The 26,914-nt window shown below is 42.3% G+C and overlaps 2 protein-coding genes across 3 annotated transcripts; one reads left to right on the forward strand and one right to left on the reverse strand.

Annotated features, from left to right (window-relative positions):
- Window positions 1-252: 252 nt before the first annotated feature.
- On the reverse strand, window positions 253-6,586 carry chrna2a (cholinergic receptor, nicotinic, alpha 2a (neuronal)). Its single transcript, XM_062522523.1, has 7 exons — window positions 6,465-6,586; window positions 4,929-5,083; window positions 4,261-4,305; window positions 3,828-3,937; window positions 1,509-2,240; window positions 998-1,367; window positions 253-481 (listed from the first exon to the last, which is right to left on the reverse strand). Exons 1-7 carry the CDS (start codon window positions 6,529-6,531, stop codon window positions 356-358), a joined length of 1,605 nt encoding a protein of 534 aa, XP_062378507.1. The 5' UTR covers window positions 6,532-6,586; the 3' UTR covers window positions 253-355.
- A 442-nt stretch (window positions 6,587-7,028) lies between these two features.
- On the forward strand, window positions 7,029-26,232 carry ephx2 (epoxide hydrolase 2, cytoplasmic). 2 transcript variants are annotated; one of them, XM_062522522.1, is made up of 20 exons: window positions 7,029-7,033; window positions 7,406-7,513; window positions 9,934-10,024; window positions 10,334-10,490; window positions 10,890-11,080; window positions 13,123-13,245; window positions 14,513-14,587; window positions 15,002-15,097; window positions 15,215-15,293; window positions 15,911-15,945; window positions 16,046-16,072; window positions 17,767-17,852; window positions 18,896-19,007; window positions 19,682-19,756; window positions 21,077-21,119; window positions 22,340-22,442; window positions 22,820-22,889; window positions 23,134-23,214; window positions 23,310-23,368; window positions 25,349-26,232. In XM_062522522.1, the coding sequence occupies exons 2-20, from the start codon at window positions 7,410-7,412 to the stop codon at window positions 25,431-25,433; spliced, it is 1,692 nt and encodes a 563-aa protein (XP_062378506.1). In that variant the 5' UTR covers window positions 7,029-7,033; window positions 7,406-7,409; the 3' UTR covers window positions 25,434-26,232. The 2 variants fall into 2 exon arrangements, with proteins under 2 accessions (XP_062378506.1, XP_062378505.1); XM_062522521.1 differs by lacking the exon at window positions 7,029-7,033 and adding an exon at window positions 7,147-7,303.
- The last annotated feature ends 682 nt before the right edge of the window (window positions 26,233-26,914 follow it).

Below are 26,914 nucleotides of genomic sequence, written 5' to 3' on the forward strand. Positions count from 1 at the left end.
AAGTATCTCAACTGGTAAACAAGCATAAATAATCAAAGTGAATAAATAAAAAGACCACTCTAACCACACAGTTCATTCGGATGCTTTGTGGGAGCATAGGTAGGAAGGCCATCTCAGTGAAGGACATATTGCCTTCCTGCTCTTCCAAGGTACAGATAGGATCAGTCTCTGACAGGTGAGCCTAAGTCCTGCCATGGCCTTGGTGGTTCTTATGCCAAGTGTGTGTGTGTGTGTGTGTATGTGTGTGTGTGTGTGTGTGCGTGCGTGTGTGTGTGTGTGTGTGTGTGTGCGTGCGTGTGTGTGTGTGTGTGTGCGTGTGTGTTTGTGTGTTATCACCATGCCCCAGAGCTGTGACCTAGATCATTCCTGAGAGCCAAGGTGGCAGGAAGAGGCCGACTGTCCCCAGCAGGCAGACGATGATGAACATCCACAGGAAGATACGGTCAATCACCATGGCCACATACTTCCAGTCCTCCTTCACCTGCAAGAAGAGGGTGAAGGAACAGCACCCACATGGTAAGTGATTTATGGGGAGGGGGTCTGAAATCAGCTTAGGTTGGCATGAGATGCTGATGTCAGCAGGGGCAGACACAAGTGCAATGTGGGATTCATATCAGAGCAATTTATCTTAGAATTGTGTATGTGTGTGTGTTAGTGAAAGTTGTGAATGATGGGTGCATGACTGCATGCTAGTATGCATGTTTGTGTGTGTGTTGAGAGCGATGTGGGCATTTGTGCATATCTGCCTGTACGTGTGTTTGTGTGTGTTAGTGTATGTTGTGAGTGATATGTGTATGCCTGTATGTATGCTTGTATGTGTGTTTGTGTATGTGTGTATTTGTGTGTGTTGAGAACGATGTGTGCATGTGTGCCTATATGTCTGTTTGTGTTTGTGTGCGTATGTGTGTGTACGTGTGTTGGTGTATGTAGGCGTGCATGTGTGTGTGTGTGTGTGTGTGTGTGTATGCATGCATGCCTGATTGAGGCGGGCACTCACACAGAAGTCAGCATCCTCGGCGCGCAGGTGATCGGCGATGTAGCGCACCCCCTCCAGGGCATGAATCACGCTGGGGGAGAGCAGCAGGGCCGGGTCCGCCTGCAGGGCCCCGAAATCGGGCAGCCGCTGGGACGAGAGCAGGAGGCTCCCCCTGGAGCCCACCAGCCCTGGAGCCAGGCCCTCCAGCTGGTGGTGCGAGGCCGACTTCCGGCCCAGCGGGTCGACGTCGGGCAGGTGCAGCGTGGGGAACGAGTAGGAGGTGGGCACCCCGCTCCACGTGCCCAGCCGCAGACCCGCCCGGCCCTCCTCGCACACGGGCGTCCGGTCCACGTCCGTCTCCTCGTGCAGCCAGCTCTTGGACGTGCTGAGGCTGGAGGCGGGCATCGGGCCGGCGGTGGCGGAGGCGTGGTTGGACCCCAGGGAGGGGTCGCGGCCGCGGGAGGAGTGACCGCGGGGGCGGTCGGCGGCGGCGGCGGCGGCGCCGTGGTGGACGGGCCGCTTGGTCTGCAGCCGCAGCAGGCGGCGGCGCTTGGCGTTGGGCGCCGGCCGGCGCATGAAGAGCCAGCGCGGGATGAGCTCCAGGAAGACGGCGTGCACCCAGCGGGGCATCTCGTGCGTGCTCGGCGAGCGGTGGTGCACGTTGAGCACGAACACCGTGATGACGATGGAGAGCGTGACGAAGATCATGGTGAAGAGCAGGTACTCGCCGATGAGCGGGATCACCAGCGACGTGGACGGGATGATCTCGGTGATCAGCAGCAGGAAGACGGTCAGCGACAGCAGCACCGAGATGCACAGCGTGATCTTCTCGCCGCAGTCCGACGGCAGGTAGAACACCAGCACCGTCAGGCACGAGATGAGCAGGCACGGGATGATCAGGTTGATGGTGTAGAAGAGCGGCAGCCGGCGGATGATGAAGTAGTACGTGATGTCCACGTAGATCTCGTGGCAGCAGTCGTACTTCTTGGTGTTGTACGTGCCCACGGCGTCCACGATGGCCCACTCGCCGCTCTCCCAGTAGTCCTTCAGGTCCACCGTGTTCTCGATGCGCTCCAGGTCGATCTTGGCCTTGTCGTAGGTCCACGAGCCGAACTTCATCTTGCAGCTCTGCTGGTCGAAGGGGAAGAAGGTGACGTCGATGCTGCAGGAGCTCTTGTAGATGGCCGGGGGCACCCAGCGCACCTGGCCCGTGTAGAACAGGTGAGCTTTGGTCATGTGGGTCACAGCAAACTCACCGTCTGCACTGAGAGGAGGAAAGCATGCAATGTCACAGAGTTCACAATATGGATGCCATGGTGCTCACAACTCTAAAGACATTACAAGACACAACTGCACTCATTGATGCACTTATTGTGTTTTTTAAATGTTCCTACAACAATTAACCAATGATCAATAGTAAAATAAAGTTGCAGGTGCAGAGATGTTGCAATATGGATGCCATGGTGCTCACAACTCTGAAGACATTACAAGTATTACATTACATGCATGTCCTCCTCTCATAGCACTACTACAGACAACTGCACTCATTGATGCACTTATTGTGTTTTTTAAATGTTCCTACAACGATTAACCAATGATCAGTAATAAAATAAAGTTGCAGGTGCAGAGATGTTGCAATGTGCAATGTCATGGCTTTCTTTCTGCAGAGATGGAGTCGATTCAATTCATTCTCAAATTACAATGAAATGTTCCTCTGGGGAGTGTTCACTTAAGAGTCTAAAACACCATAAAAAGAGATTTCTGAGAGCTTTGTTCTGAAAAACAAAGCTGAACAAACTAACCGTAAGCAACTCAGACAAATGAGAGCGCTCCATAAAATATTAATGGAATGAAAAAATAAAACAAACACTCTGATAAATTTAGAGACCTTCCATCCAGCCCAAGGACATTTGAAGGCACATTTAAACAACTACTCGGTGAATTATCCAACGCCTCTCCATAACCTTTAATATTCTGCATCGCTTTAAATCATTTTCAAACTTGCTAAAATATCCTGATGCAAGAGAAAGTCAACACTTCCCCCTTGAAGACAGGGAGGTCCAGGAGATACTGTATCTGTGCCAGGGCTAATCAAGCACTGCACTGCTGCAGAGGCAAACTTGTGTAACTCTGGTCTTCATTTCATTAGTAATTGAGAGTGGGTATTCTAGGCCGTACATCAGCAGTCTGTATTTCACTGTCCCGCTTCTCCACTCGCTCTCGGTCTTCTACTTGATTAGACCAACACAGAGAAAGGCTTAATTGCAGACAGACCGAAAGGAAATATTATTACAAATATGAATAGTGTTTAACACACTCCCAAATCAAGTATAGTTTGACACTTCAGAGGCAAAACACAGAGTGATTATGACATGACTAATACGTTTCTAATTTCTTTGTGAACGCATCTTGAAAACGGTGTAATTATGTGCAATTCCCTTCAGTAAAACCTAAAACTATCGTTAGAAATTAGACTCAAGCAAGGCCAGCGTGTAGAGTGAAGTGGGTGCTGGATGAGCAATTATTCCACAGAGATCATGCAATTACCGGTAGAATATCAGGATGCAATCCCAAACCTGTCTGTTTTAGCAGTACCATAGTAATATAAGAAAGGATGTTTAAAGAATAAGAGCGGTATAACACAGCTGCGTACAGCTTGTGATGCATGCTGTGAAAGTGAAAAGATGCAAATATCTTTGTTCAGTATGTGGAGTATTTATGAAAAGTGTACCAAGTGGTAGTACATCTGGCTGGGTTTACAAAAACGTTCCCAGGGGAATGTTTAGCTAATGAGATTGCAACCACCAACCAACCAACCAACCGAACCAAGCTAGGCGGAATCCATTCTTACTTGTTATACAGGACGATATCTGGAACCCAGATGAGCTCTGATGGGACCCTGATGGATGTGACGTTGTCATAATCAGAGGGCTTCCATCGCAGCTTATAGTCGTTCCACTCCTGAACACAGATAGCAGAGCATCATCAACGTCTGCCATACAGGTAACAATACGCAGAAAATCATTCATTTACTTAATCTTTCAGCGACTCAACTTTCTCACCATTTCTTCTTTTCTGTGAATATTTGCCTGTTATCGATTAGTTATATGCTTTATACAGGGTTTATGAGTGGCTGTGTAGCCATGTGCATTTCGATCCTTATTCTAAAAGACGAAATTACAACAATAAAAGACAAGATAACCACCACGGCATCAGACCACAGACACGTCAGAGGATCTCAGCCAGTGGCTGGTGTTGCAGTAAAAATACAGTTTGTCCATCACCTGCTTCAGCCACACATTGGTGGTCATCATCTGGTTCTTCTCGTCCTGCGGGAGACAGGAGGGGTGAGTGGAGCGGCCGGTTAATTACAGGAAGGAAGGGCCAGTTCAGCATGGGGTCACACTAAACTGAGAGCATAATGGTCAATAGTCCATAATACATTACACTACTCTTACACAGTTGCCAGCTACTCACGAGGATAGAGGGCAAATCTAAAGCAATCAATGCGGCTCATTTTGTCAGATAATGCTACGGTATAATAATACAATTGTTCTTTACACTTATGGATTTTTTTTTTCAAACATACATTTAATTTCCAGACCAAAGGGTTATTATATTAAAAGCACCACATCAATCAAACTCTACTGAGCTTCCACACAAAAGCATTCCATTTGGGGAAATATTATTTCCACGGTATCAGAATGAGTCACTACAATAATAATGAGTACGCTGAACTGACTGTTTGCAATGCCACAACAAACGCCTGAATGTCTTGTTGAAAAGCGGAGTCAAGCACAACATAAAAAACACTGTTACAGGTAGCAAATTTCTAGTGGGTATCACTAAAACGGTAGGCCTATATAGATCAAAATAACTGCACTAATAAACAAATACAGTAGAGTACAGTAAACAAAATAAAAAAAACTAAAACCAGTGCAGAGTAACTAACCACATCAATCAACTGAGCAATGGAGAGCCCAAATTTGACAATGACGACATCTGTGATGTTGCGCACTGGCCGGGACCACTTGTTATATCCCTCAAAGAGCTTCTTGAAGAGGAGGTCTTCAGCATGTGCATGAGTCCACTTGTCACCTGCCACAGCTGCAGACACACAGACACACAGGCAGACACACGGACAGACGCGACAGACACACAGACAGAACGACAGACAGACAAACAGACAGACAAGAAAAATACTGAAATGCTGAACGGCTTCAGTTCTAATCACCGAATATAACACAAGCTGTTAAGCCTCCTTGGGTGTAAGACGGTAAACATGCACATCACGTGATGCCAACCTGAAATATGGTATACACTTGAGTAGGACCCAAATTGAACGTGTTCTGACTTCATCATCAGATGAATGAGAAGTGATGTTACTTGAAAGCAAAAGTTCTGTGAGTGAGAATGAAAAGCTACTACGCTTCAAGGTTGTGCTGAAAGGAGTCCTGAATCAGCCGTTGGATTATATGGGTAATGAGGAAATTATATCATCAGAGCCCGTAAAAGTTCTAAGACTGATAGATTCAAACACGTTTTTAGCTTTGCATTAAAAACCTTCCACTGGGTTTGATCTGATCAACTGGGGCTAAGGTAGCCAACATGATGGAAGTTTTGAAGTTGTAAACCCAAAATGGTTGGATCATTATTGTCATGATGATGATGATGGTGATTATTGTCATCATACTAACATCAGAGTGGTCACTTTCATCATTAGTAGAGTGACATCTGCAGCGTGATATTTCATGCATAAATCAAACTGGAAATGACCAGCACTGTCTGCTTAAGACTATAAAATTCCTCTTGCAGACTGCCAAAGTAGATGTAGCACTACACAGAGCATCCTACCTATCTCAGCAAATCCTATGGTAACTGGCACATTAATTAATGGGAGAACCTGGTCATGCAAAGCCTCCCTCACACTGTAATCACTATTCACCCCTTAATAACGTCAGTCACTTTCAATTAGACATTCCTCACAATGATGAGGGATTTTTTTTTGCAAGGCCAGGTATTGTAAGCATCACATGTCTAATGTTAAAAGCTGGGAGGAATACAAATACCTCGATGCACTAAACACAAGACACATGTTCTCTTCTATTGAACCATCAACAATTTCCAAAATCGAGAGGATGAGAGCTCTAGCCATACCAGCCGAAAGCGTTTTCTGAATAGATCTGTGATGATTTTCGTCACTTTACGCTTGTTTTCTGTATTTATATGCTAAAACAACAAAACATGGTCAAAATAGGCAACAATTTGGTAAACAAGAACACGTTCAAATAACTTGCATCAAACATACAAACCAATTCCACGAAGGGAGACAAATCAGTAGCCTACAATAAACTTGAGGGGAAAATCTGGATCTGTAAAACCATGTTATATGATTAATATTTAAAATGAAAGTCTGCCATAATACGATCTAACAAAGTTGTCCTCTCGATATGTATCATAACAACCTGTAATGAACTGTGGTACTTACTGCTCTTGGTTAATGTTAGGCAGCCAAGCAAAGTGATCCTCAAGAAGAAAACAACTGCTGGTTCCATATCACAGCTGACCGCAAACGTCCAAACGGAAAGTTTGCCTTTTATGAAACTGTAACTTTATATCCATTTCATGATGTAACGGTCAAGGCGCAGTGGGCTGAAGATGCTCCCTCGCTGTAACAGTTGGATAATGGTGATCCGATGTCTCTTCGGCCAAGACCGGCAGGGGCGAAGCATGCCATCATGACAAATGGTTTGACGACAGTCACATGGGTATTGTCTTTGTTGTTCATCCAAAGATTATTCAAGGAGCGATGCCTTAAGATCTGGATACATTTCTACTTATCGGTCTTCAAATGAAATTACTCGAATTATGCTCGATCCGTTGTTTTACTTCTCAGCGGGGATGATTAAATTCTGAGACGCACCTATTGGAACCACTTAGGTTACACGCCGTCTCTGGATGATCAATAATTTTACCATAAAACTTTGTAATTCATGTGAAAAAGTTTGGCCAAATGCACGCTAGGGGGAGGCAAATTGTCAGTGATTGCTTTAAATGGTGATTGTTCTGGTTTCTCTTTGTGGTAGGCTAGCCTATTTATAGAAAAATACATAACAGTCAGGTCCATTAATGCTTCATTAAAATATGCGTTTGTGTGTAGACTGCCATGTGTTAATGTGATCAGTGATCATATGTGTTATTAGCCTATTTGAACAACGTTTAGGCTCCAGGCGGACACTACACGTGCCATTGGGGAACTGTTTACGTAATGACTATGCTACTTCGCAACTTTTCAGCGAGGGTTGCCTCCAGCTGTGGAAAGCTGTGGTAGGCCTGTCAAAAATTGGGACGTCCCAGCATACTATAAAATACCGTAGTCGACTCGCCACAATATAGCCTATTGTTTCTCTTTTTCTCCCACAACTGCAGTCCGATGGCTCTGAAGAAAGCTGTGCTTTTCAACTTATGGGGTGGTGTCCTCAAAACTCGCCCGTCCCAGGCATTTCTGACATACGAGAAATCGCTCTGTCTTCCCAGGTAAGCGGTAATAAGAATCTGTATTAGTTCATAGAGTTCTAAGGAGGAATGTGTCTCAAATTACAATGTGTCTCAGATTTACGATAGCCTAGGCCTGCATGTTATGCAGAATTTGGCTCAAAACTCTAGCCTCACATCTCTGGCAAAGCGAAACTGCAATCAAAATCTAAAATTGTAATTCATCCAACAAGGCTATTATGCACCATTTGAATTAAGCTCTCTAACAAACAAACACATTGATGCGTTACAAGACACTGCAGTCTTTGCTATTTTCCAGGTTTACATACTAAAAACAAAAGCTTCTAAATCTAAACTTTGCCTGGGTGTGTTTGCTGATTGATTACATGTTTTTATTTTTCTGAATTTGGCTTATTGTGTCAAAACTTGATGAGCAACTATCTGTGTTAAAGGCAAGGCCAAGCAAGTTTGTTTACAGCATATTTTGTAAAGAGGGTGATTTCAGACTGCTTTACGTAAACAAAAGCAATGAATAGGCCTAGTAGTAAATAAAAACATACAAAATCTACAGATAAAAAAGTTGACCGTTTTTGTTCATTTCTTAGATTTTTTTGCAGAATTTGCCTCATTGTGTCAAAACACACAAACCAATTAATACAGCACTTGGTAGGAAATAACTCACATCCTTGTCAGAGTGAAACTGCAATTAAATGAACACCTAACAGTCCTGTTGCAAAATGTCATTCTTGCAAAATCATTTGAATTACTCTTTCAAGTCAGCAGCAAGCAGAGTTGTATAAAATATCTGAAACCCACACTTAAGTAGAAGTAGGCTATCAGATATTTGATCAGAAAGTGAAGTTAAAGTTAAAGGTAATGTAAAAGTCTGAAAGTATATATTATTTAACCTAATATAGCCCATTATAAAACATACCTAAGTACTGAAAGTAGAAGTACAAAGTACTAAAAGCTTTTGAGGCCAGGTGGGGTGTCAACAACTCCTTCCATTAATTATGCTTTTAATGAAAAAGACAGCAGCCAGTACTTTGGATAGGCTATAAGTTAATGCAGCACCTTAAAACTTTTGTGCTTGTGCTTCAAACACAACGTCTTCGAAGCCTGAACAAAGGTATGGCTTCCAGTCATTTTTCACTGTCGCTTCCTTTTATAGGCCTATAATGAAGTTCATCCAACATTTTTAGAAAGTCATTTACATCACATGTATTTAATTCAGTTACTCACAACAGCCAGGTAGGCCTTGGTGTGCTATGTCTGAGCTATATTTGCAGGCCTTAACTCCGTTAGGTCTTCATTCTTTGCTGTGTCCTGTTGCGACATCAGGTCAGAAAATCCTGCCGTTACAAATATCTAACATGCTGAATGGAAACTGTGGCTTTTGTTTTCATTTGCACATTATTTTAGCCTACTTTCTACTTAATGCTGCTAATGATGATGATGATAATGATGATAATAACGTCGTGGAGTAAAAGTAAAAGTCGGAAGAAAAATAAAAACTCAAGTAACAGATATTCTGCATTCATACTTAAGTAGCCTAATGTACTATTTCTACTTGTTTACATTTCTGGCAGTCATTACTGTACAATTTTCACTGTCATTTTCTTTCAACTTTCTGTGAACTAGATAGAGTTTTCACAACCTTATCAGCATCACTGGTATTTTCTCAGGCTTAACAAAAGGGGAAGTATTGCACTGTGTTTTTACCCTGGCTAGCACCTACCACTTCTCAAATGAGACGTGGTCTGGCAACCAGACGTTCATTTTCTTGTATTTGAAAAAATGCCCAGATCCGTTCATTGGGCGCCACGGATGTCTATCAAATGTGTCTGTGCATAGCTCATTATGGTCTTGCTTTCTCCCCTGTTCTGTGATTGGCCACCAATTTCAGGCGAAAATGTGGGTGTTAGTTTCCAGACTGCCTTAGCAGCGTGAAAGAAATCACCGCGCAAGGCAGGATGGGAACACCCAGGCTACTGTGTTTTTGTATCTGTCCTTGAAATGGGCAGAAAGGGGGGCAGTACAAATTGTACACAATGGCTTACCTGAGATCTATTAGTAGTACTAAGTCTCAGACTGATTGATGTTCAGTTTTTCTGTCTAAGTGTTTTCAGGTATGTGTCTGGGTATGTCCAATTCACTGATGTGTTTCCATTTTGAATAGAAGTGTTTTTCCAATGATTACAATAGATTTCATTTTTAAGCGTCTAATGTAAGGAACGGTGTGCGGTATTTTGCAATAAGTGTGTTCCAGAATTGCAAACAAATTGCAAACCAAAGAAATGTGTGTAAGGTATGGTTACAATGTTTAATGTCTGGTTACATGACGTTTTGGTTTTGAAGCTTTGCCTTTTTTTTTAGCAATAATAGCAAATGTTTGCAGGAAAAATACTAAATGCTTGACCGATAGACCCCCATGAAAATGTAATAACCTCAATGCTTTTCAGTGATTTCATATCAAAGGCCCTTGCTGCAGATACAGATGGGAAGGAGAATGCCTTAGTTCGAGCTGAGAGAGGAAAGCTGTCCTTACAGCAGGTGAGGGGATACAGCAAATGAGCTTGACCTTTATGACCCCTACCCAGTTCTTTTTGGGGAACGTTAGGTTGTATTTTGGTCTTTCTCACTTGGAGGTCGTTGTAGGATATACATTAAGGGTCTGCCAAATGAGTAAATGTAAACCTATTGAAGCTTATGCGATTAGAGCCTCTATCCAAGTTATTGTCAGTTGCAGGATTGACAATTCTGGGCATGAACTGTCTCAATGCAAGCTTACTGTATATTGAACTATGTGTGTGTGTGTGTGTGTGTGTGTGTGTGTGTGTGTGTGTGTGTACATGTCTTCAGATGTTTACTGAGCTGGAGGAGGCCTGTAAGAAGGAGGCCTCAGCTCAAGGGCTGTCCCTGCCAGATGAGTTCTCCCCAGTGAAGCTCTTTGAGGAGGTCCAAGATGTGGACTTCCAGAAGCCCATATTGGAGGCTGCTGCAGCTCTCCGTCATCAAGGTGAGCTGCACGTAGGCTGCCATTGAACTGAAGGTTTATCAGTACAATACTACAAAAAGTTTTAAAGAAAGAACTAAAAGCATATTTAGCTAACTTAACTCAATTTATAAAACTCATCCGATAAACTAGATATGGAAGCAGTGAAGTCCATAGATGTTTGTTTGTTCATTGTCATGTTTATTATGTCTTATACAAAAATGTGTACATTTACAGTGCAACAGATGCAGAAACATATACTGTATATTTTCAATTCAATAAAGCCCAGATCAGTGATACCATATGGTCTCTTACATGTATATCCTGTATCCTTGTATATCCTACAGCATGACCATAAACTACTAAACATTATTAGCTCTTTAGGTTCACACAGACGTTCATGCTTATCCTGTGTCATTGTAGGGGTTGTCACGGGTGTGCTGGCTAACCTGTGGGTCGATGACACCCCTCAGCGCCATCACACGGCCCAGATCCTGTCTGTCCTGGAAGGACACTTTGACCTGGTGCTGCGCTCCTGCTTCACAGGGGCCCGTGTGCCTGAGGCGGCCATGTTCAACGCGGCCTTGGAGAAGCTCAGCCTCACACCTCAGCAGGTACCCTGGGGGCATTCTAATCACCACGGTTACACGGTCCTCTCCTCCTCGTTGTCTCCTTTATAAAATTGTAGAAGAATAAGCCATCTAGCTCTTTAACAAAAACAGTAGTTTACACATACAACCCATTAGGTATTTCTGTGGAGGTCTATAAGAAGGTCCACTATCAGTTAATATTCATTCATGCATTGGAGCAGTAAGACAACCAACCACCGACAACAGTAAGGCTACCATTTATTTCCAATTCGCTAACATGATTTCATCCAGTCTGTAGTCACATTTTCAATCTCTAAATACAAATTGCTCAACATGTCTCTGTCAACATGTTATCTTTCGTGCAATACAATGAACACATTTCTAAAATGCCTACATTTCCTTTACAAACACGGCAGGTTATCCAAAACCAAAATGATGGATCTTTTTTTGTCTTATTTGCAAATATTTACACACAACATACCAGAAAAGAAGAAGTAATGTTCAAAACCTAAAATACAGTATAAACTACTTCTGCTACAACAGCAGCATCTCAAAAGTTTACAGAAAATGCAGATTGCTGTTTTTGAATGAACATATTATTTAAACATATATTTCCACACAAGAGTGAAAGTAATCTGTAGAGCGAAGTTGAAGTGTACACTGTAAGCATGTAAGCAATATTCCAAGAAAAAAAATGCACATACAGTAAGAAAATAAGAAAAGTAAAATACAGCAGCCACCACATGTAGTTCAACAGAAAATGACATGTTTGTTCAAAGAAAAAAATGATTTGTGTACGTGTGTGTGTATGTGTGTGTGAGAGAGATTGGGCAGTCTCAGCCAGGTGCAGTCAGTCAATGCGAGAACAGCCGCATTCAATCAAACTAACACTATAGAAGAGGCTTTTGCTCAAGCGTCAGCCCTTGTGTTCGGCCCTCCTTGTGTGCAGACATTCTCAGGAAAACATGTCCAAGTCTACCTGCAACTGGCAAGTCCACCAAGTTAGAAAAAGGCAAACCTGTCCTAATTGCCCAGTTATCATAGCTCTGTTTTTTTCTCGTGACATGTTCCCAGTTTTTATTTAGCTCCACTGGCTACCCTTAACCAACCGCACTTGCTTACAAAGTGCGGGCTGGAGTCTACTCCCAATTACTTAAATGCTCTCACAAAGGGACGCTATGTTCCTCCAAGGAATGTCGTCTGGCACGGCTGCTCTTACACACAGGCCGATCCAGGCTATTTTCATTAGTAGTTCCCGGATGATGGTGCTACCAGAGCAGGAACATCCGTCTCTATTGTCAAAAAGCTCTTGAAGACCCAACTCTTTTCGGAGAGTCTGTAGTTCCCGAAATGTTAGGGGAACGTTAGGCTTTGTTACGTTTTTGTATAACCAGAGAGGACGTTCTCTAAACGTTAGTTCTTGGTTTGGTTCTAACCTAACCAAATGCTAACGTTCTCTATACGTTAGGTGTTACTGGGGGACCTCCTCTCACACCTAACATACACTTACATACACTTCCCTATTCCCTCCTACTCCATCCATCTCTTTCTCCTTCACTGCGTGATTTCAATCAATCATTACACACTGGACAACAAAATGCAAACTGTACTTCTCAGAATTAGTATTTTTGCTATGTCTGCTCTATTTATTCAGGCTTATGCAAGGAAAAGATTTTATAGTTTTGTTTAGCACGGGGAAACCAACAGAGTTTGGGGTCTTTGATTGACATCTGTGTTAACTGTTTTGCAAAAGTATGTGAGGTATGTGTGAACCCAATGAAAATGTGTGAACACATTTGTAAGACATGACTTCCGCTGTACAAAGAAGGTGTTCAAGAAGACTAAATGGATCCCAGTTTCTTTAAGCAGGTCAAAGCAATCGAGAAAAACTGTAATTGATGTCGTATTTATTTATTTTTTTACTCCTCTGCATTGTAGCTTTGTTCCTCATTTTGGAAGTCCCTTTGGATAAAAGCGTCCACCATTGGTGTGGTCATTCTGCCATCTGTATGAATCTGTGTGCTACAGACCTGAGCCTGACTTGGGCTGTGCTGTGCTCTTCTCAGGTGGTGTGGGTGGACACTGAGGAGGAGAGTGTGAAGGCCGCAGAGGGCCAGGGGATGGCTGCTGTGCTGCTCAAGGACCCGAGCGCCGTTCTCAGCCAGCTGCAGACACACACTGGAGTGGAGGTGCTGATCTCATATCCTCTGCAACATCCGCACACAATCGAATGTGTCATGGCCTGTGTGAGAACACAGATATGTGAAAACATGAACTCTTATTACCTTGTCAATCCATACTTAGTTTAGCTTAAAGTTTATTCCGATGAGGTTATTATTCTCTCATTTTATAGCAAAATTTGTAAAACATAGTCGAATGTACAGACTGCGTGTCACAGGAGCTGAGAATGGCAATTTGCATTTTTCCCTGTAATGCACTTTCAAAGGGGGGTCAGGGGATAGTGTGAGTTTCATGTAAAAAGATGGGCGAAGAAGCATAAAATGCATAATTAGGTTTCCCCCTGTATACTGTATAAACTGCCCATGAAAGTGCATGCCTGTTTTTGCAGCAAAATATTTCTGCCTTATAAAAGCAAGCGTTCATGCAAATTGCGGTTAAATGCATCAGTAAGAGAAGCAAGCCCTAGTTCTCCGCTTGTTGACATCTTCTTATCATGTATTGTATTATTTCATGGCCGCTAAACGTTTGATTAAACTTTGATTGAGTCATCAGTTGACTCCGTTCAACTGTGCGAGAAAGGCGCTGATGACGATGAGCTACAGGTATGAGAAATAGCACGTAACATGAAGAGGTAGCAGCCTACAGCGTGCACTTTCTGTGGTTTGACCATGGCTCTGATAACATTGCGTTCACAAATGTGCGTAAATCTGTCCCTGAGACCTTTGGCAGAATATACTGCAATTAACTTGTGGGTGAAAGGAGAACATGTGGCCTAGAGATTATCAAAAGATATCCCAAATCTGACAGAGGATCTGGATTCCGTTCACACCAACACATGGCCCTGAATAGATAGAGAGGTGTCAGTTCCTATAAACTCAGTCGGACAGTTAAAGGAGAAGAAGAAGTAGTATGGTAAAACTTGTCTGTAGTGGTGGTGTTAGCCACCACTATGTTGTTAAACTAAGCCACCATGATCAGGAAGCATGAAGAAAGTGGCTTTATGGTTAACTCCAGAGCCATATAGATACATATGTATCTATATGGCTCTGGCTAACTCTAGCTGGAAAGCAACCATCGTGATGCCACGCCCCTAGAAGTATGCTGTGTAACCGTAGGCGATGTCATTTCATGTAGAAAGATATGTGGAATTTCATGTCCCGAAGATAAGGGGACGTCACCCAACCCTACTAGCCATAAGCATGGTTTGTTTTGTTGTTGTTGTGACAGTAATTGTTTCAGACCTATGGGCCTGTGTTTAATGCTGTTTTTCTGCAGGCTGACAGCACAAAAGATGGACTCCCTGCTGCTTGTAATCCTGAAGATGTCACTCATGGATTTGTCAACATCAAGGTTTCATCTTTTAGTTACACACTATGCATAATATATGAATTATGAATTATATATGCATATGATGATACACTGTCTATACCAACCCAAGATGTGACTGAACAAAGGGTGAGACAAGGTTTGTCTGCCAGCTGCAAAATCTAAAGTAAAGCGCAAGTATACAACAAACTTGGTAGAGCATAGTCCAGACAGTACTGCTGTTGGACGTCTACAGCCACTAATAGAGCTGATAAAAGGGAATCAAAATTTCACAAATTGAACACACCCTAACTTTATTGTCACTGGGGTGTTGACCGAAACCTGCACAAATTGGGTTTTATATTAGATTAGATTAAATTCAACTTTATTGCCATTGTGCAGTACAGTTTGGAAATGAATCTCTCTTTTTCTCCCTCTCTCTCTCTCTCCCTCTCTCAGCCTGGGGTTAAGATCCACTTTGTGGAGATGGGGGACGGCCCCCCCGTCCTGTTGTGTCATGGCTTCCCAGAGAGCTGGTACTCGTGGAGATACCAGGTGAGTCTTAACGCCAATAACATGCTATGATTATTTCATTTGAAACATCTCATTTGGAACACTGTATGGATGTGTGCTATTTGAAACTTATCATGTCTGTCTGTGTGTGTGTCTCAGATCCCTGCCCTGGCAGATGCTGGATTTAGAGTGTTGGTTCCAGATCTGAAGGGATTTGGGGACTCCTCTGCACCAGAGGGTACGCCTGTTACTTTTCTTTTTCCTTTCTCCTCACATGGAAAATCATTCTTCCCTCTCCTTGTTCATCACAATCTCAATCTCAATGTGCAGTGAATGAATACCTAAGCGAAATTAAAAAGTATGTCATTTAAAGGCATCCTCTGCAAGTTTACCTTACCAAGAGTTAGCCTAATATAACAGTGTTGAAGTCATTTGACAGTAAACTAAGCTGTAACATGGAGAATCACAAACATTCTGTAGCTAGCTTGTAGACCCTACTGTACCTGGTCCATCTATGGAGAACCAGCCTTGCAATTTGCTCTCCCCGGACCTGGAGAAGAACAAATTAATTTACGGCAATCGTGCAATAGCCTACTGTTTGTATGAAATCATATAGTATTATATTGCAGTCAACATGGCTTGTCGAAGATAATCCATTTTGTAAACAAATCCGCACGTATCATGTCCAGGGGGAGGGTTGCTAGCGATAAGTACACTTGATACCTTTAATGAATTATTTTGAATAATGATGGAAGTAGTGTTGAGATGTGTGTATTCCCACGAATAAAAAACAAATGCTTTGGCAATACATTTTAAAGTTGTTTAAAGTCATTTTATGTTTATCTGTATTTACAGAGATTGAGGAATATTCCCAAGAAGCGCTCTGTCAGGCAAGGATAAAGACAAGATATGCACACTGCACCACAACTGTAGTCTACTATTAATATACTATTAAACTATTAACATGTATTTTTTTTTTTTCATTTTTAGGACGTGGTGACATTCATGGATAAATTGGTGAGTCCAGTGTCTTTTGTCGTAGTGTCAACATTGTTTGATTAGTTGATTAAACCTGTCTTGAATTACCATTCATGTTATACAATTATAAGCAGAGTGGTCAGATTTCACACACACTTTTTAGTTACTCCTAACATAAAATAAATGAGGAGAATATAAAAGGATGGACCTGAAGTTAGACTTCAGAGTGGGGACGATGTGTTGGTTCATTGACGTCTTGGTGTGTTTTTGTTTTCTATGACGCTACGACTCTATTTTCTGTGAAAGGCTTCACTGGTTTTGTGTATGTATTTTACTGTAATACATAAAAAAAACATGAATCAAATTATTTCTTCAAAATGAAAATGTGTATTGAATCTAATCGCCCGCAGTAAAAATGGGAGTTAAGCACAGGAGTGAAAATAAATCGAGCAACTTATGGATGCCTGTGAGGAGAGGCACACTACAGTATGCTCTCTGCACCCCTGTGGAAGTGGGGAGTGGTCATGAGACCCATACTGAAGGATCTGAGTGTCAGCACTTGGCCTCCTCAATAGGGAGAGCATCATCAGCCCAGTGAGATTATTATGGGATGGGTATTCATGTGTATTTCAGTACAAACTGCTGAATATGCAGTTCTGCATGTCAACATGTGGTCCTACTGTGTTTCCCTGACACTCTTCGACCAAATAAGGAAGTCAAGATGGGTTGCTGATTCTGCAGCAGCGGTCACCATCAGGTTCACAATAACTTGAGCAAATGTTATTTAAAGTTTATGTTTAGTAAGTTTCAAATCTGGTACATCTGATATAGTGTTATTTGGTAACACTTTACCTGAAGGTATCTACATAAGAGTGACACATGATACTGTCATGACACATGAACCCTAATCCTAACATCTAACTCTAATCCTAACCCTAACCCTAACTTGTCTTGACAAAAACCTATAATGACTTTAGTCATAAATGTTTATGACTTGATTATAATGTTTATGAGACACTCACTGTATAGACTGTCATGATCACTCTTATGTAGATACCTTCAAGTAGGCTAAAGGGTCTCAATTTCTTATCTATCAACTTTTATCTGTGCAGCTTTCCCTGATAGTAGATTAGTTTAGGGCTATTGTTGTTATGTTACGTAATCAGTTTTTCCAAAGACACGCCCTATCTGTCTGTCGGATGTGCCCCATTGACATTCTATTGGCACAGGCAGGCAGCTTTGAGAAGGCATGGTTTTGCTTTCAGAGTCAATGGAGATTAGCTTCAGTCAACTTACTGTCAGCGGGGATCGTTACAAGATCCCCTAATTACCTGCTGTAATTTGCTGGCTGATTGAGTCGTGTAATGAAGAGGGCCGTTGAAAAAGCTTTCAACAACAGTGAAGTTGTGATGACGGCTAGTTAGCTTGCTGCACTTATGCTCACTGACTGCTGCTGCTGGGCCATCAAATACAGTGATGGATGAGGAGTGAAAGGAATATTAAAGACCTCGTTTTCATCTACTTCATCAGTAGTTTACTGCTGCTGTACATGTTTGGGGTTTTCTTTTTTAGGCTGTACCTACTGTAGCATACTTCAATTGTTGGTTTAGCTTCTTTCTACGTAGGCTGAAGTCACACCTACATTCTCCTACACTTCCCAAAGCCGACTGCCAAGGTGAGAGAGATGTACACTGTGTGCAGCCCTAATGGCTTCCTCTGTTTTTGTCATTTAGGGAATTCCTCAAGTGACACTGATTGGCCACGACTGGGGTGGTGCCCTCGTCTGGAACCTGGTGCAGTGCCACCCTGAGCGAGTGAGGTAAGGAATTTCCTTGGCACCTATATCCAAGGCCGAAATCATATTATACTTTGAGGGGGACAACCCCCAGACATTGTTACGCTACAGTAGTATCACTCACTGTTGTCCAGTGGTATGAATTCGATGCTAAATGGTTAAATGTTATGCTAAATGGTTAAATCTGGTATGCTAAATGGTTAAATGTATCTGGTATGCTAAATGGTTCAATGGTATGCTAAATGGTTAATGGTTAAATAACTGACAGAGAAAGGCAGTGCAGAGGTGAGATGAGATGAGATGAGATCAAGTGAAGGTACAGTAAGTGAAAAAACCTGAAACAGAGAATTGACGGGTCAACACTGGCTTGCCTTGCCGTAATACAGATACAGATCACAAATTGTTTAGGCTGCATAACCACATGGAGCCATGGCAACGCAGGCTCACAAAGGCATACTCAGAAAGCAGACCAGAAATGCAAATGTTGCACACTCAAGTTTTTGAATATTTGCTCAACTTTGGCCAATATCTGGACTTCTTTTCTATATCAATGCACACAGTTATGGTTGTGGTTATGGTTGTAATTTACATCAATGGCATTACATAGACTGATGAAAACAGGAAAAAATTGTAGCCCTCTTTGAAACATTATTCTTAAAAATAAACATTTTTGTTGACTCCATGGCTACAGCCTTGCTTACTTCCCTTTCTTCTCTTTCATAATCACAACAAGAAGTAGTACCTTCCTCACATCACTCACGTGTCAGTCACAGCATCAGCATTGTGTGTGTGTGTGCTGTAGAGAACTCTGTATGTCCTAACTAAGTTTCTCCTACGGAGTTGGTAACCCCCCTGCGGGCAGACTCACAGAGAGATGTGGTGGAGATTTTGGCCACCTGTTACATCCTACTCAGTAGCCCACTCAATCACACATCCTGAATTACCTGGATAAAAGTTCAGACCACTGTGTGTACTGTATGTGTGTGTGTGTGTGTTGATGCTGGCTGGCATCAAGTGGTTGGTAAGTGTTAATTGTCAACATCCCTTTCATTTGATGTGCTTCTCAGGGCAGTAGCTTCCCTCAACACCCCTCTCTTCCCGGTGGATCCCAACAAAAACCCCATGGAGGGGCTCAAGGCCATGCCCATTTTTGACTACCAAATCTACTTCCAGAAGCCTGTGAGTGTCGTAACATACACTGATCTTAAACTACAGTTGTGCTCACACGGTTACATACTGTACTTTAAAGTTGACTAAAAAGAGGAGTAAAAATGACCTTGACCGTCCAAAACCATGACCTGATGAAGTTCTCTTGGAATTTTCTCTCACATCATCACATACCCTTCACCATTGGCTTGGTTTTTATTTAATTTACAGTAGCCTAATAGCTGGTTTGATTTGCATTGAGAGATGATCTTATGGAAAGTATCATATGCCAATCGTGAGGTATGGTGAAGGGTATATCATGTTGTGGGGCTATTTTATTCCAAAGGCCAAGGGAATTTTATCAGCATGCATAGTATCCTGGATCCATGAAATAACTGGCCTTTAGAAATACAAATCTGCCTGCCTCTATGGAAATTTAACATAGGGGTATGTATTCTTATGGCCCCTGCATTTTAAGGAAGAATATTTATTTATTTAGGATATTTTTTACTTAAGGTATTAAGATCAATTTCCAAAATTATGAGCACCACTGTATTATTACTATTACTACTATTGTGAAGGATGCCCTGACCAATTGGACAAATAGTGTTGACCCTGGGCCTTTTTGGACTTTGGTCTTGTTTGTGTGTGTTGCCAATTGTTTGATTTGTTTTGTTTCTGCTCTGTTCTGTGGCATTTCTGTGCAGGGTGTGGCAGAGGCTGAATTGCAAAAGGACCTGGAGCGAACCTTCAAGATCTTCTTTTCTGCAAGTGATGAAGCGGTAAGTTCTGTGTAACTACTCGTTCTCTGAATTGTACCATGCCATAAAAAAAAACCACTCGGTCAGTTAAGCATAAAGTAGTGGTTGAATGCAACTCAAAAGGCTGTGATGTGCTCACCATAGCATTTCTGGAGTGTGGTTCCACAGTACTGATTAAAGGGAAGCTAATGGATACAGGCTTAAAATGAATTCTAAAGAAGGTTCACGTGAAGTATGGATTATAAATAGTCATGAACACAGTTGGAGAAGTGCTTCCTTAAAAAAAAGCCTTTTATGCTGTGTCATTGCTTTCATTACAGCACTGTGTGTCTCCAACTTTGCCCTACAGAAACAGCTCTATGCACCACCCCAGCGAGGGAGAATGGCTGATGATTAATTAATGGAGTGTATTGTGGTTGCATCCTGTATTACCATTTTAAAATCTAGTCTGCTTGTAGGATACCATCTCTGAGAGTATCACAGTTGGTTACAACAATGGCAGGGTGATCTCAAATCATTGTAAAAATGTCGGCATTCAAGGATCTTCCCGTTTTTCCCAAGTATTTGCATTTGTGTATGAGCTGTGAGAGTGTTTCTTTGTTTAAAGTGGACATGTGTGCTTTGTCAGAATGGATGTGTGCTTAAGGTGGCCTTCTGTGTGGGTGTGCAGTGGTAGTGAGTTATAGCTCACTGACTGACAGACACATCATTCTCCTACAGGGCAGGCGAGAGCAGGGATACCTCCATAAATGCGGGGGTGAAAGGGATGAAGCCAGTGGCTTGAGCAGTGTGTGATTGCATACGTGTGATTTGAAGTGTGTGTGTGTGTGTGTGTGTGTGTGTGTGTGTGTGTGGGCAGTTAGAGTCATCCTGCGTGTGCATGTACGTGTGCGCGATAATGCCAGAGTCACGGCCCTGGCTAATTGCAGTGGCCCTGCGCCCCCGCACTCCAAGCGCCTCAAATGCCACTTGGCACATAAAGCGTCGGCAGCAAATGATTAAAAGATAAAGCTCCAAAGGAATATTCATCCTTTTATACGGCTACATTTAGCACCTCTGTGATAGAGGAGTCTGGTCTCCTGCTTTTTAATCTATTTAAAAGGTTGTCTTTTACAACCCAGAGCCAAATGCTTTTAGTGGACTGGGTGAGGAACGCGGCAGGGTTGACCACAGTGTTTGGAGTCTCTCCTGAGAATTAAGGCAGGGCAGGCCTGGCACGAGGGAATCGCGGGTAATTTTATGCAATATTATGAGCCATAAAAATGAAACGAGCAGATTTATGTCATGCATTAACACAACACTGCGCTACTAATCACTGATACTTTTTGTGCATCTTTTCAGGGTAAACGGCCCAATGTCAGCACAGCCAAAGTCTGTGAAAGAGGTGGGTGCAGCAAAGACACATAGACAACAATAGCTCATTCATCCACTGGAATGTCAGAGTGGTTAATGGTTAATGGTTAATTGGTGGGATAAATTGGTTGATGGTCATTGTTTGAGAAGATGTCATTACTATGACGTGAACCCAGCATGCCTTCTGCCAGTCCAGTGGAAATGAATAGTAAGACAATACTTGACACCCATCAAATGCACAGGCACTGTGACTGACAGGCATATGTCAATCATGCTGAATTTGGCTCAGTGTATTCTTTCCTAGCTTGAGTTCTAGTTTGACTCGCACTAAGTGTCAAAAAGACTTAATGCAGCATATTTCAGTGCAGTAGGCTACTGTGCTTTCAGATTCGTATTCACACATCCTGTCCATGGACAGACATGCATGTTGGCAGACATTTTCCTGCCAGATGTTCAAGTCGTTCAGAGTTCACTGCCATTGTGTTGTGTTTCTGAGCGGAGCTCACTCCACTTCCATTTGGCACTGGATCAGGATTGTGGAAGAATTCATGATACAGATGATGGAAATAAATAGAAATGGGAATAGAGATAACAATTAAAGTACAACTGTGTACGGTCAAACTGAATGCTGCTAATTGTATGTACGGTTTTCCTTACTGGTTGAAATGAAATATTTGGCATCAGGTAACAAAGAGGTATGAGGCAGAAGAAGAACTGATGCTGAGGCGTCTTTGCTACTGTATACAGATACAAATGCATAAGTCCAACAGAAAACATAGAGATAAAGTACACTACAAAGCCAACACCACTAAGGCGGCTTAACCCAAAAGATACATTCCAACTCTTTCATGAGTTGAAGGATATAAAGATGGAGGTAGAGGCCTCTCCACCCCAATACTATGATCTGTAAACAAAACCCACAGTTCGCTCTGGCACACAGACACGCATATGCAGAACACCTTATTTTCTGACCACATTACAGATTCAGTCACTCTGGCCTAGCAGCACGTGTGTTTTACACTGATGAATTAATTCTACCATCCTAGTAGTTCTTATAAAGAAACACGGGTGTATAAAAAGGCAGGTGATTGTAGATCATAGCAGGTGCCTTTCCTGCATGCTCTCTCCTTCCTAGTCTCTTTCTCTGTCTCTCATCCTCACATACGTAAAAATGCACATGACCCGTTTCAAGACAAGCTGTGCATCTAATGCTGTGTTCCTCTGTGTTGCCATGGTGATGGTGATCTGCAGGTGGGCTGTTCGTGGGACTCCCAGAGGAGATTCCAAGGAGCCACATGCTCTCTGAAGCGGCGCTGAAGTACTATGTCCAGCAGTACACCAAGAGTGGATTCAGGTAGCAGCCAACTCTTAACAGGGGAGCTACACCAGGCGCGTAACTGAAGCGTTGCGTTCGCGAAGCGTATGCTGCAGCAGTTAATAATCACTAGAACCAGTTGAAGTAGCTACACCAGACGTGACAGCGGCGCATACATTCAGAAAAAAATAGACCAGTCTTCTAAAATGGATTTTACGCGTTACGTACAAATAGAACGCTTCAGTTACGCACCTGCTGTAGCTCCCCTGTAAGCTTAAGACTTACACTAATAGGTTCTCTTTTGTGTGGTGGTGAAATATTTGTAACTGTATTGAGGCCCCATGTTTCCTGTGTTTTGAAATTAATGCATGAGTGTGCGGTGTCTTTGTGTGTGTGTGTGTGTGTGTGCGTTTCAGGGGACCCCTAAACTGGTATCGGAATGTGGAGAGAAACTGGCGCTGGTTGTTGTCACGGCCCAGGTCAAAGGTGAGGCTTTGCCTTTATGGACTGATATGATGCTGTTGAAGTGCTCCGTATGCCAGTCCCAACCACAGAGGGCTTGTAAAAGAAGTATCCTCCCTGTGAATACTTAGATAAGTTATCTGGAAATTGGTTTCAAAGTGCAAACAATGTGGTCTTTACTTCTGATGTACTGTAAATGATATCAGTAAGTAGTCTGTAGTTAATAGCCTCTGTTTTTGGCTAAGTGTCTGTTCTTGTATTTGCGTAGATCCTGGTGCCCTCTCTAATGGTGACTGCCGGAAAAGACCCTGTGCTTCTTCCAGTCTTTACTCATGCAATGGAGAACATGGTAGAGTACTCCCAGCCATATTTGCAATCAGACATGTACAACCTTACTGAATCAATTTTACTAAAATCTCCTTGTATATTATGTGTTTCGGTCAGATCCCCAATCTGAGCCGTGGTCACATTGAGGAGTGTGGACACTGGACCCAGATGGAGAGGTAAGAATGAGGTTCTCACAGGCTGTTGATCATGTTCTTCTTTGCCCTCACGCGTGTGAGACAGAATGGGGCCAAGGGTGTGAACCACAACCGATTCAGCAGTCACTCAGCCAACCAGATGGTAATGGAGTGACCATAACACTATCTAGCCATGAACCTGAGCATCCACCTGTGGGTGAACCTATGCGGTCCTTAAACACTGTTCAATGGCACCGTCATCTCACTACCAGTGGTGTCTCATGGCCACATCTCTCCGTGAGGAAAGACATCACAACAGATAAGTGTAGCTGACGGAGCGGATGATATCAGCCATGACACATAGAGATAGTTCCCAGAGGCTCAGGACCTTTAACACCTCCTTTCTAGCAATGGTGCAAAGCACTATACTGCCTTCTACTACTACTGCACTTCTAAATTGTGCTGCTAGAGATCAAGCTAGAGATGATTTTGCAAGCATTGTTAAAAAAAATAAGCTGTGCTGCAGTACTGTGGTATCAAGTGGTCTATTTCTTTACCACGAAAATAGGATGTATGTTATGTAAGCTATATATTGAAACATCAGTAGTTTTCTACAAATAGTACGGTATACTTCTCGTTACCGTGGAAAAAGGAAGTTTATGTCAACACTATAGATAACAGATTATACGCAACATTCTTACGAAACCCTGTAAGATTAGACGTGTTGAAAATTGACCATTTAAGCTCACTTCATCATACTGATCATGCCACGGTTACAAACTCTAAACTCTTTTAGGCTCAGATACATAGGTACAATCCTAGGCCCTGTTTATTCTTAGATCTTTCTCTCATTGTATTTGAGTTGTAGATTTAAATGACTAGGGTTCAAATGAAGGCTCTTATTTAATCAGTGCATGTAGCCACTTAATTCTGCGCATGCTCATTCTCACAGCGTATCAAAAAGCCCAGACTACACCTTTAACGTTTTACTCTGTTTTCCGAATCCTTAATTTTTTTTACTAAATGATGGGCTCATTACTCCTCAGGACTGCAGGCTAAATCATTTGAAGGTGGGCTTTGAATCTTCTGCAAAAGGGATGCAATGCCCTTCGTTTCACACCACCGTTTCAACTAATGGACTAATGGAGAATAGATATGTGCTTTCTCACCTTAGACATCTTAGTCTTTTGTTATGGTATGGTTGATTTTCATACATCTCCAGACATGATGGAGTGTGAAATGCCAGTGGCTATACTTCTGAAAGTGTGTAAGTTACTGACCTGTGTCCATGCGAGGGAATAACCTTCTTCTGGCTCCTTCTGTAATATTCCATGTGCACCCATGTCCAATAATTTGTCAGTCAGATGAAGATGAAAATACGCTGGTTTTGGGCTCCTATGGTATCAATATGAAAGCCTTCATCAAAACATGAATGAACTTGGTTCTTTAATAGACAGAGACAGAGTCCATGGTTTGAATGGGTTGTTGAAAGAAATAAGCACCTTGGTTGAAAAAGGGGAGAATCTACTGAAAATTCAAGTGAAAGCCTGCATTTAACATTCAGATGAGGTGGGTATGGGGCTTCGAATCTGCATTTTCAGTGATAAGGCACATTCTGTGTATTATTTTACACTTTTCTTTGACATTCCAACCAAAGACCATTCAGTGTTTTAATTGTTTCCGGTCAAATCCAAGCACAAGACAGTGACCTCCTGACCACCCAATCAGAACAGCTAGCTTACTGCCTGCCAGATAAATGGAGAAGGTCGAAGGTTAAAGGAGAGTCAAAGGATGGGGCATTATGATCTACAAGGTACCCCTTTAACCCCTCTGTGCCATAAAGACCTCTCGCCTGTTGGTTTAAAAGCTAGGATATCTGAGGAAGAGGATATCTGTCTGACGCTGAGCAAGCAGGCGTGGCACAGAGATAGATTTCCTTGGCACTTGTTCCAACAAGCTGAGCTGGGTTCTATGGAAGCGGTACTAGACTGTAATGCTGTGCTTTATATTTGTTATCTCCAGACCAGCTGAGCTGAACAAGATACTCCTGGGCTGGCTCAAGGAAACACACGAGAAGGCCTCCGTTGCTGTCGTCCCCAAGTTATAAACAGAATTCTGTGTGCATTTCCTGTGCGATAGATAAGGAATTATGCAAAAGAAAAAGTGGGTTATGTTTTTTTCTTTTTTTTGTATTTTTTGTTTTGCTTTGCATTAACCACATGACATGTATTTCTGTCAGGAAGTGAACATTCCATGTACCATGTAAATCCCCCAAATTCATCGGCACAATCACCCCATTCTCCTTGTGTGGGCGGAACATCACTTTATCCGGAATGTTCTGTTATTGTTGTGTATGAGTGGGAGGATGTAGATGTGGGGATGCCACATCTACACGAGCTGATTAGGCAACGTGAGACTGAGATTCTAAAGATTCCCTGTGACCAAGGTCAAACCAGTTCATGAGACTGTTTGGTGTGAGGGGAAAATGAAAAAGATGGACTTTAACCTTTTGTTGTTTTTGCTTTGCTTTTGCTACACTTTTGAAAGGACTCTTCTGTTAAAGCTTAACCTAGTTTGTAATGTTCCTTATAATTGTTACTTTGATTCTTTTCATTTGTATACTTCTGTTCCAGTAGCTGGTGTGTAAATCATGTTGTATGGCGATAGAAATGTTCTTAACCCAGTTTTGATGTCATTGGTTCTTAATTAGCTTGTATTGACAAAGGCATGTGTGTGTGCAGGGAGGTGCAGTGACACAATGATACTATGATAAGATGTGAGGTATAAATGTGTGTGAGAAACACTGATTCTCTTTGGTGCACAGACACGGTCTCTGTATCCTGATTGCCTGATGCATATGAGACCTCTCTGCAGAGATTAATAAACTACTAACGAGAAAGACAAAACTATCTCAGACTCTCAGTATAGATATTTAAGATACATTTCTTCCACATGGGGTTTTTTCATCCTGTGCCAGAAGTATAAATGTTCCTTAATTTCTTTAACTTGTTTTTACTATATACCTCCCATGCATTGCTTGCATCTACAGTAGGCTATGTAACTGTCCATTTTAACAATTCCACTAATGCCACCTTATAAATATAAGTATGCATATTATGCTCTCCATTTCTTTGCATCTTGGCAAACTTTAGTGATGTTATGAGATGAGGGCTTTACATCCAGTAGCTCATCAGTTGTACTGTATATAGGGCAATTTGTTCAATTGGATAGGCTTTGGGCGCATGAAAAAAGAAAATGCACTTGAGTATGTCTAGTAACAGTCCTATACAGCTCTATGCACCCATTGTTCTCAAAGATCCTGGTTGGGCCTTTGTGTGGTACCTTAATGGCTACATTAAGTAAGGGATAATGTATTGTCCGCCGGTAATTATTGGAAAATAAGTCCGGACAGGACGAACATAAGCGTTATTGTTATTCATGCGCTATATAGAGGTCAAATTGCTCTATCATTGCTCTGAGCCTTCAGACACCTGTATCTTCCTCTAGAGCCTACTGAGTTTGTCACTGTATATTAACACATGGAATTGTTCCCAATAGACTCACAAAATGTAGGAGAGGAAAATTGCT

Source organism: Sardina pilchardus, chromosome 20 (assembly GCF_963854185.1).
Source record: "Sardina pilchardus chromosome 20, fSarPil1.1, whole genome shotgun sequence".
Classification (NCBI taxonomy): domain Eukaryota; kingdom Metazoa; phylum Chordata; class Actinopteri; order Clupeiformes; family Clupeidae; genus Sardina; species Sardina pilchardus.

Coding starts and splice junctions, on each gene's coding strand:
- chrna2a (XM_062522523.1), bottom strand. CDS start 6,531: ATGGAACCAGCAGTTGTTTTCTTCTTGAGGATCACTTTGCTTGGCTGC. Junction 4,306..4,928: donor TTGCTCAGTTGATTGATGTG/GTTAGTTACTCT, acceptor TGTCTCCCGCAG/GACGAGAAGAACCAGATGAT. Junction 1,368..1,508: donor AAGCGCCGCCGCCTGCTGCG/GCTGCAGACCAA, acceptor GCCCGCCTCCAG/CCTCAGCACGTCCAAGAGCT.
- ephx2 (XM_062522521.1), top strand. CDS start 7,245: ATGACTATGCTACTTCGCAACTTTTCAGCGAGGGTTGCCTCCAGCTGT. Junction 10,025..10,333: donor GAAAGCTGTCCTTACAGCAG/GTGAGGGGATAC, acceptor ACATGTCTTCAG/ATGTTTACTGAGCTGGAGGA. Junction 16,073..17,766: donor TGACATTCATGGATAAATTG/GTGAGTCCAGTG, acceptor TTTGTCATTTAG/GGAATTCCTCAAGTGACACT.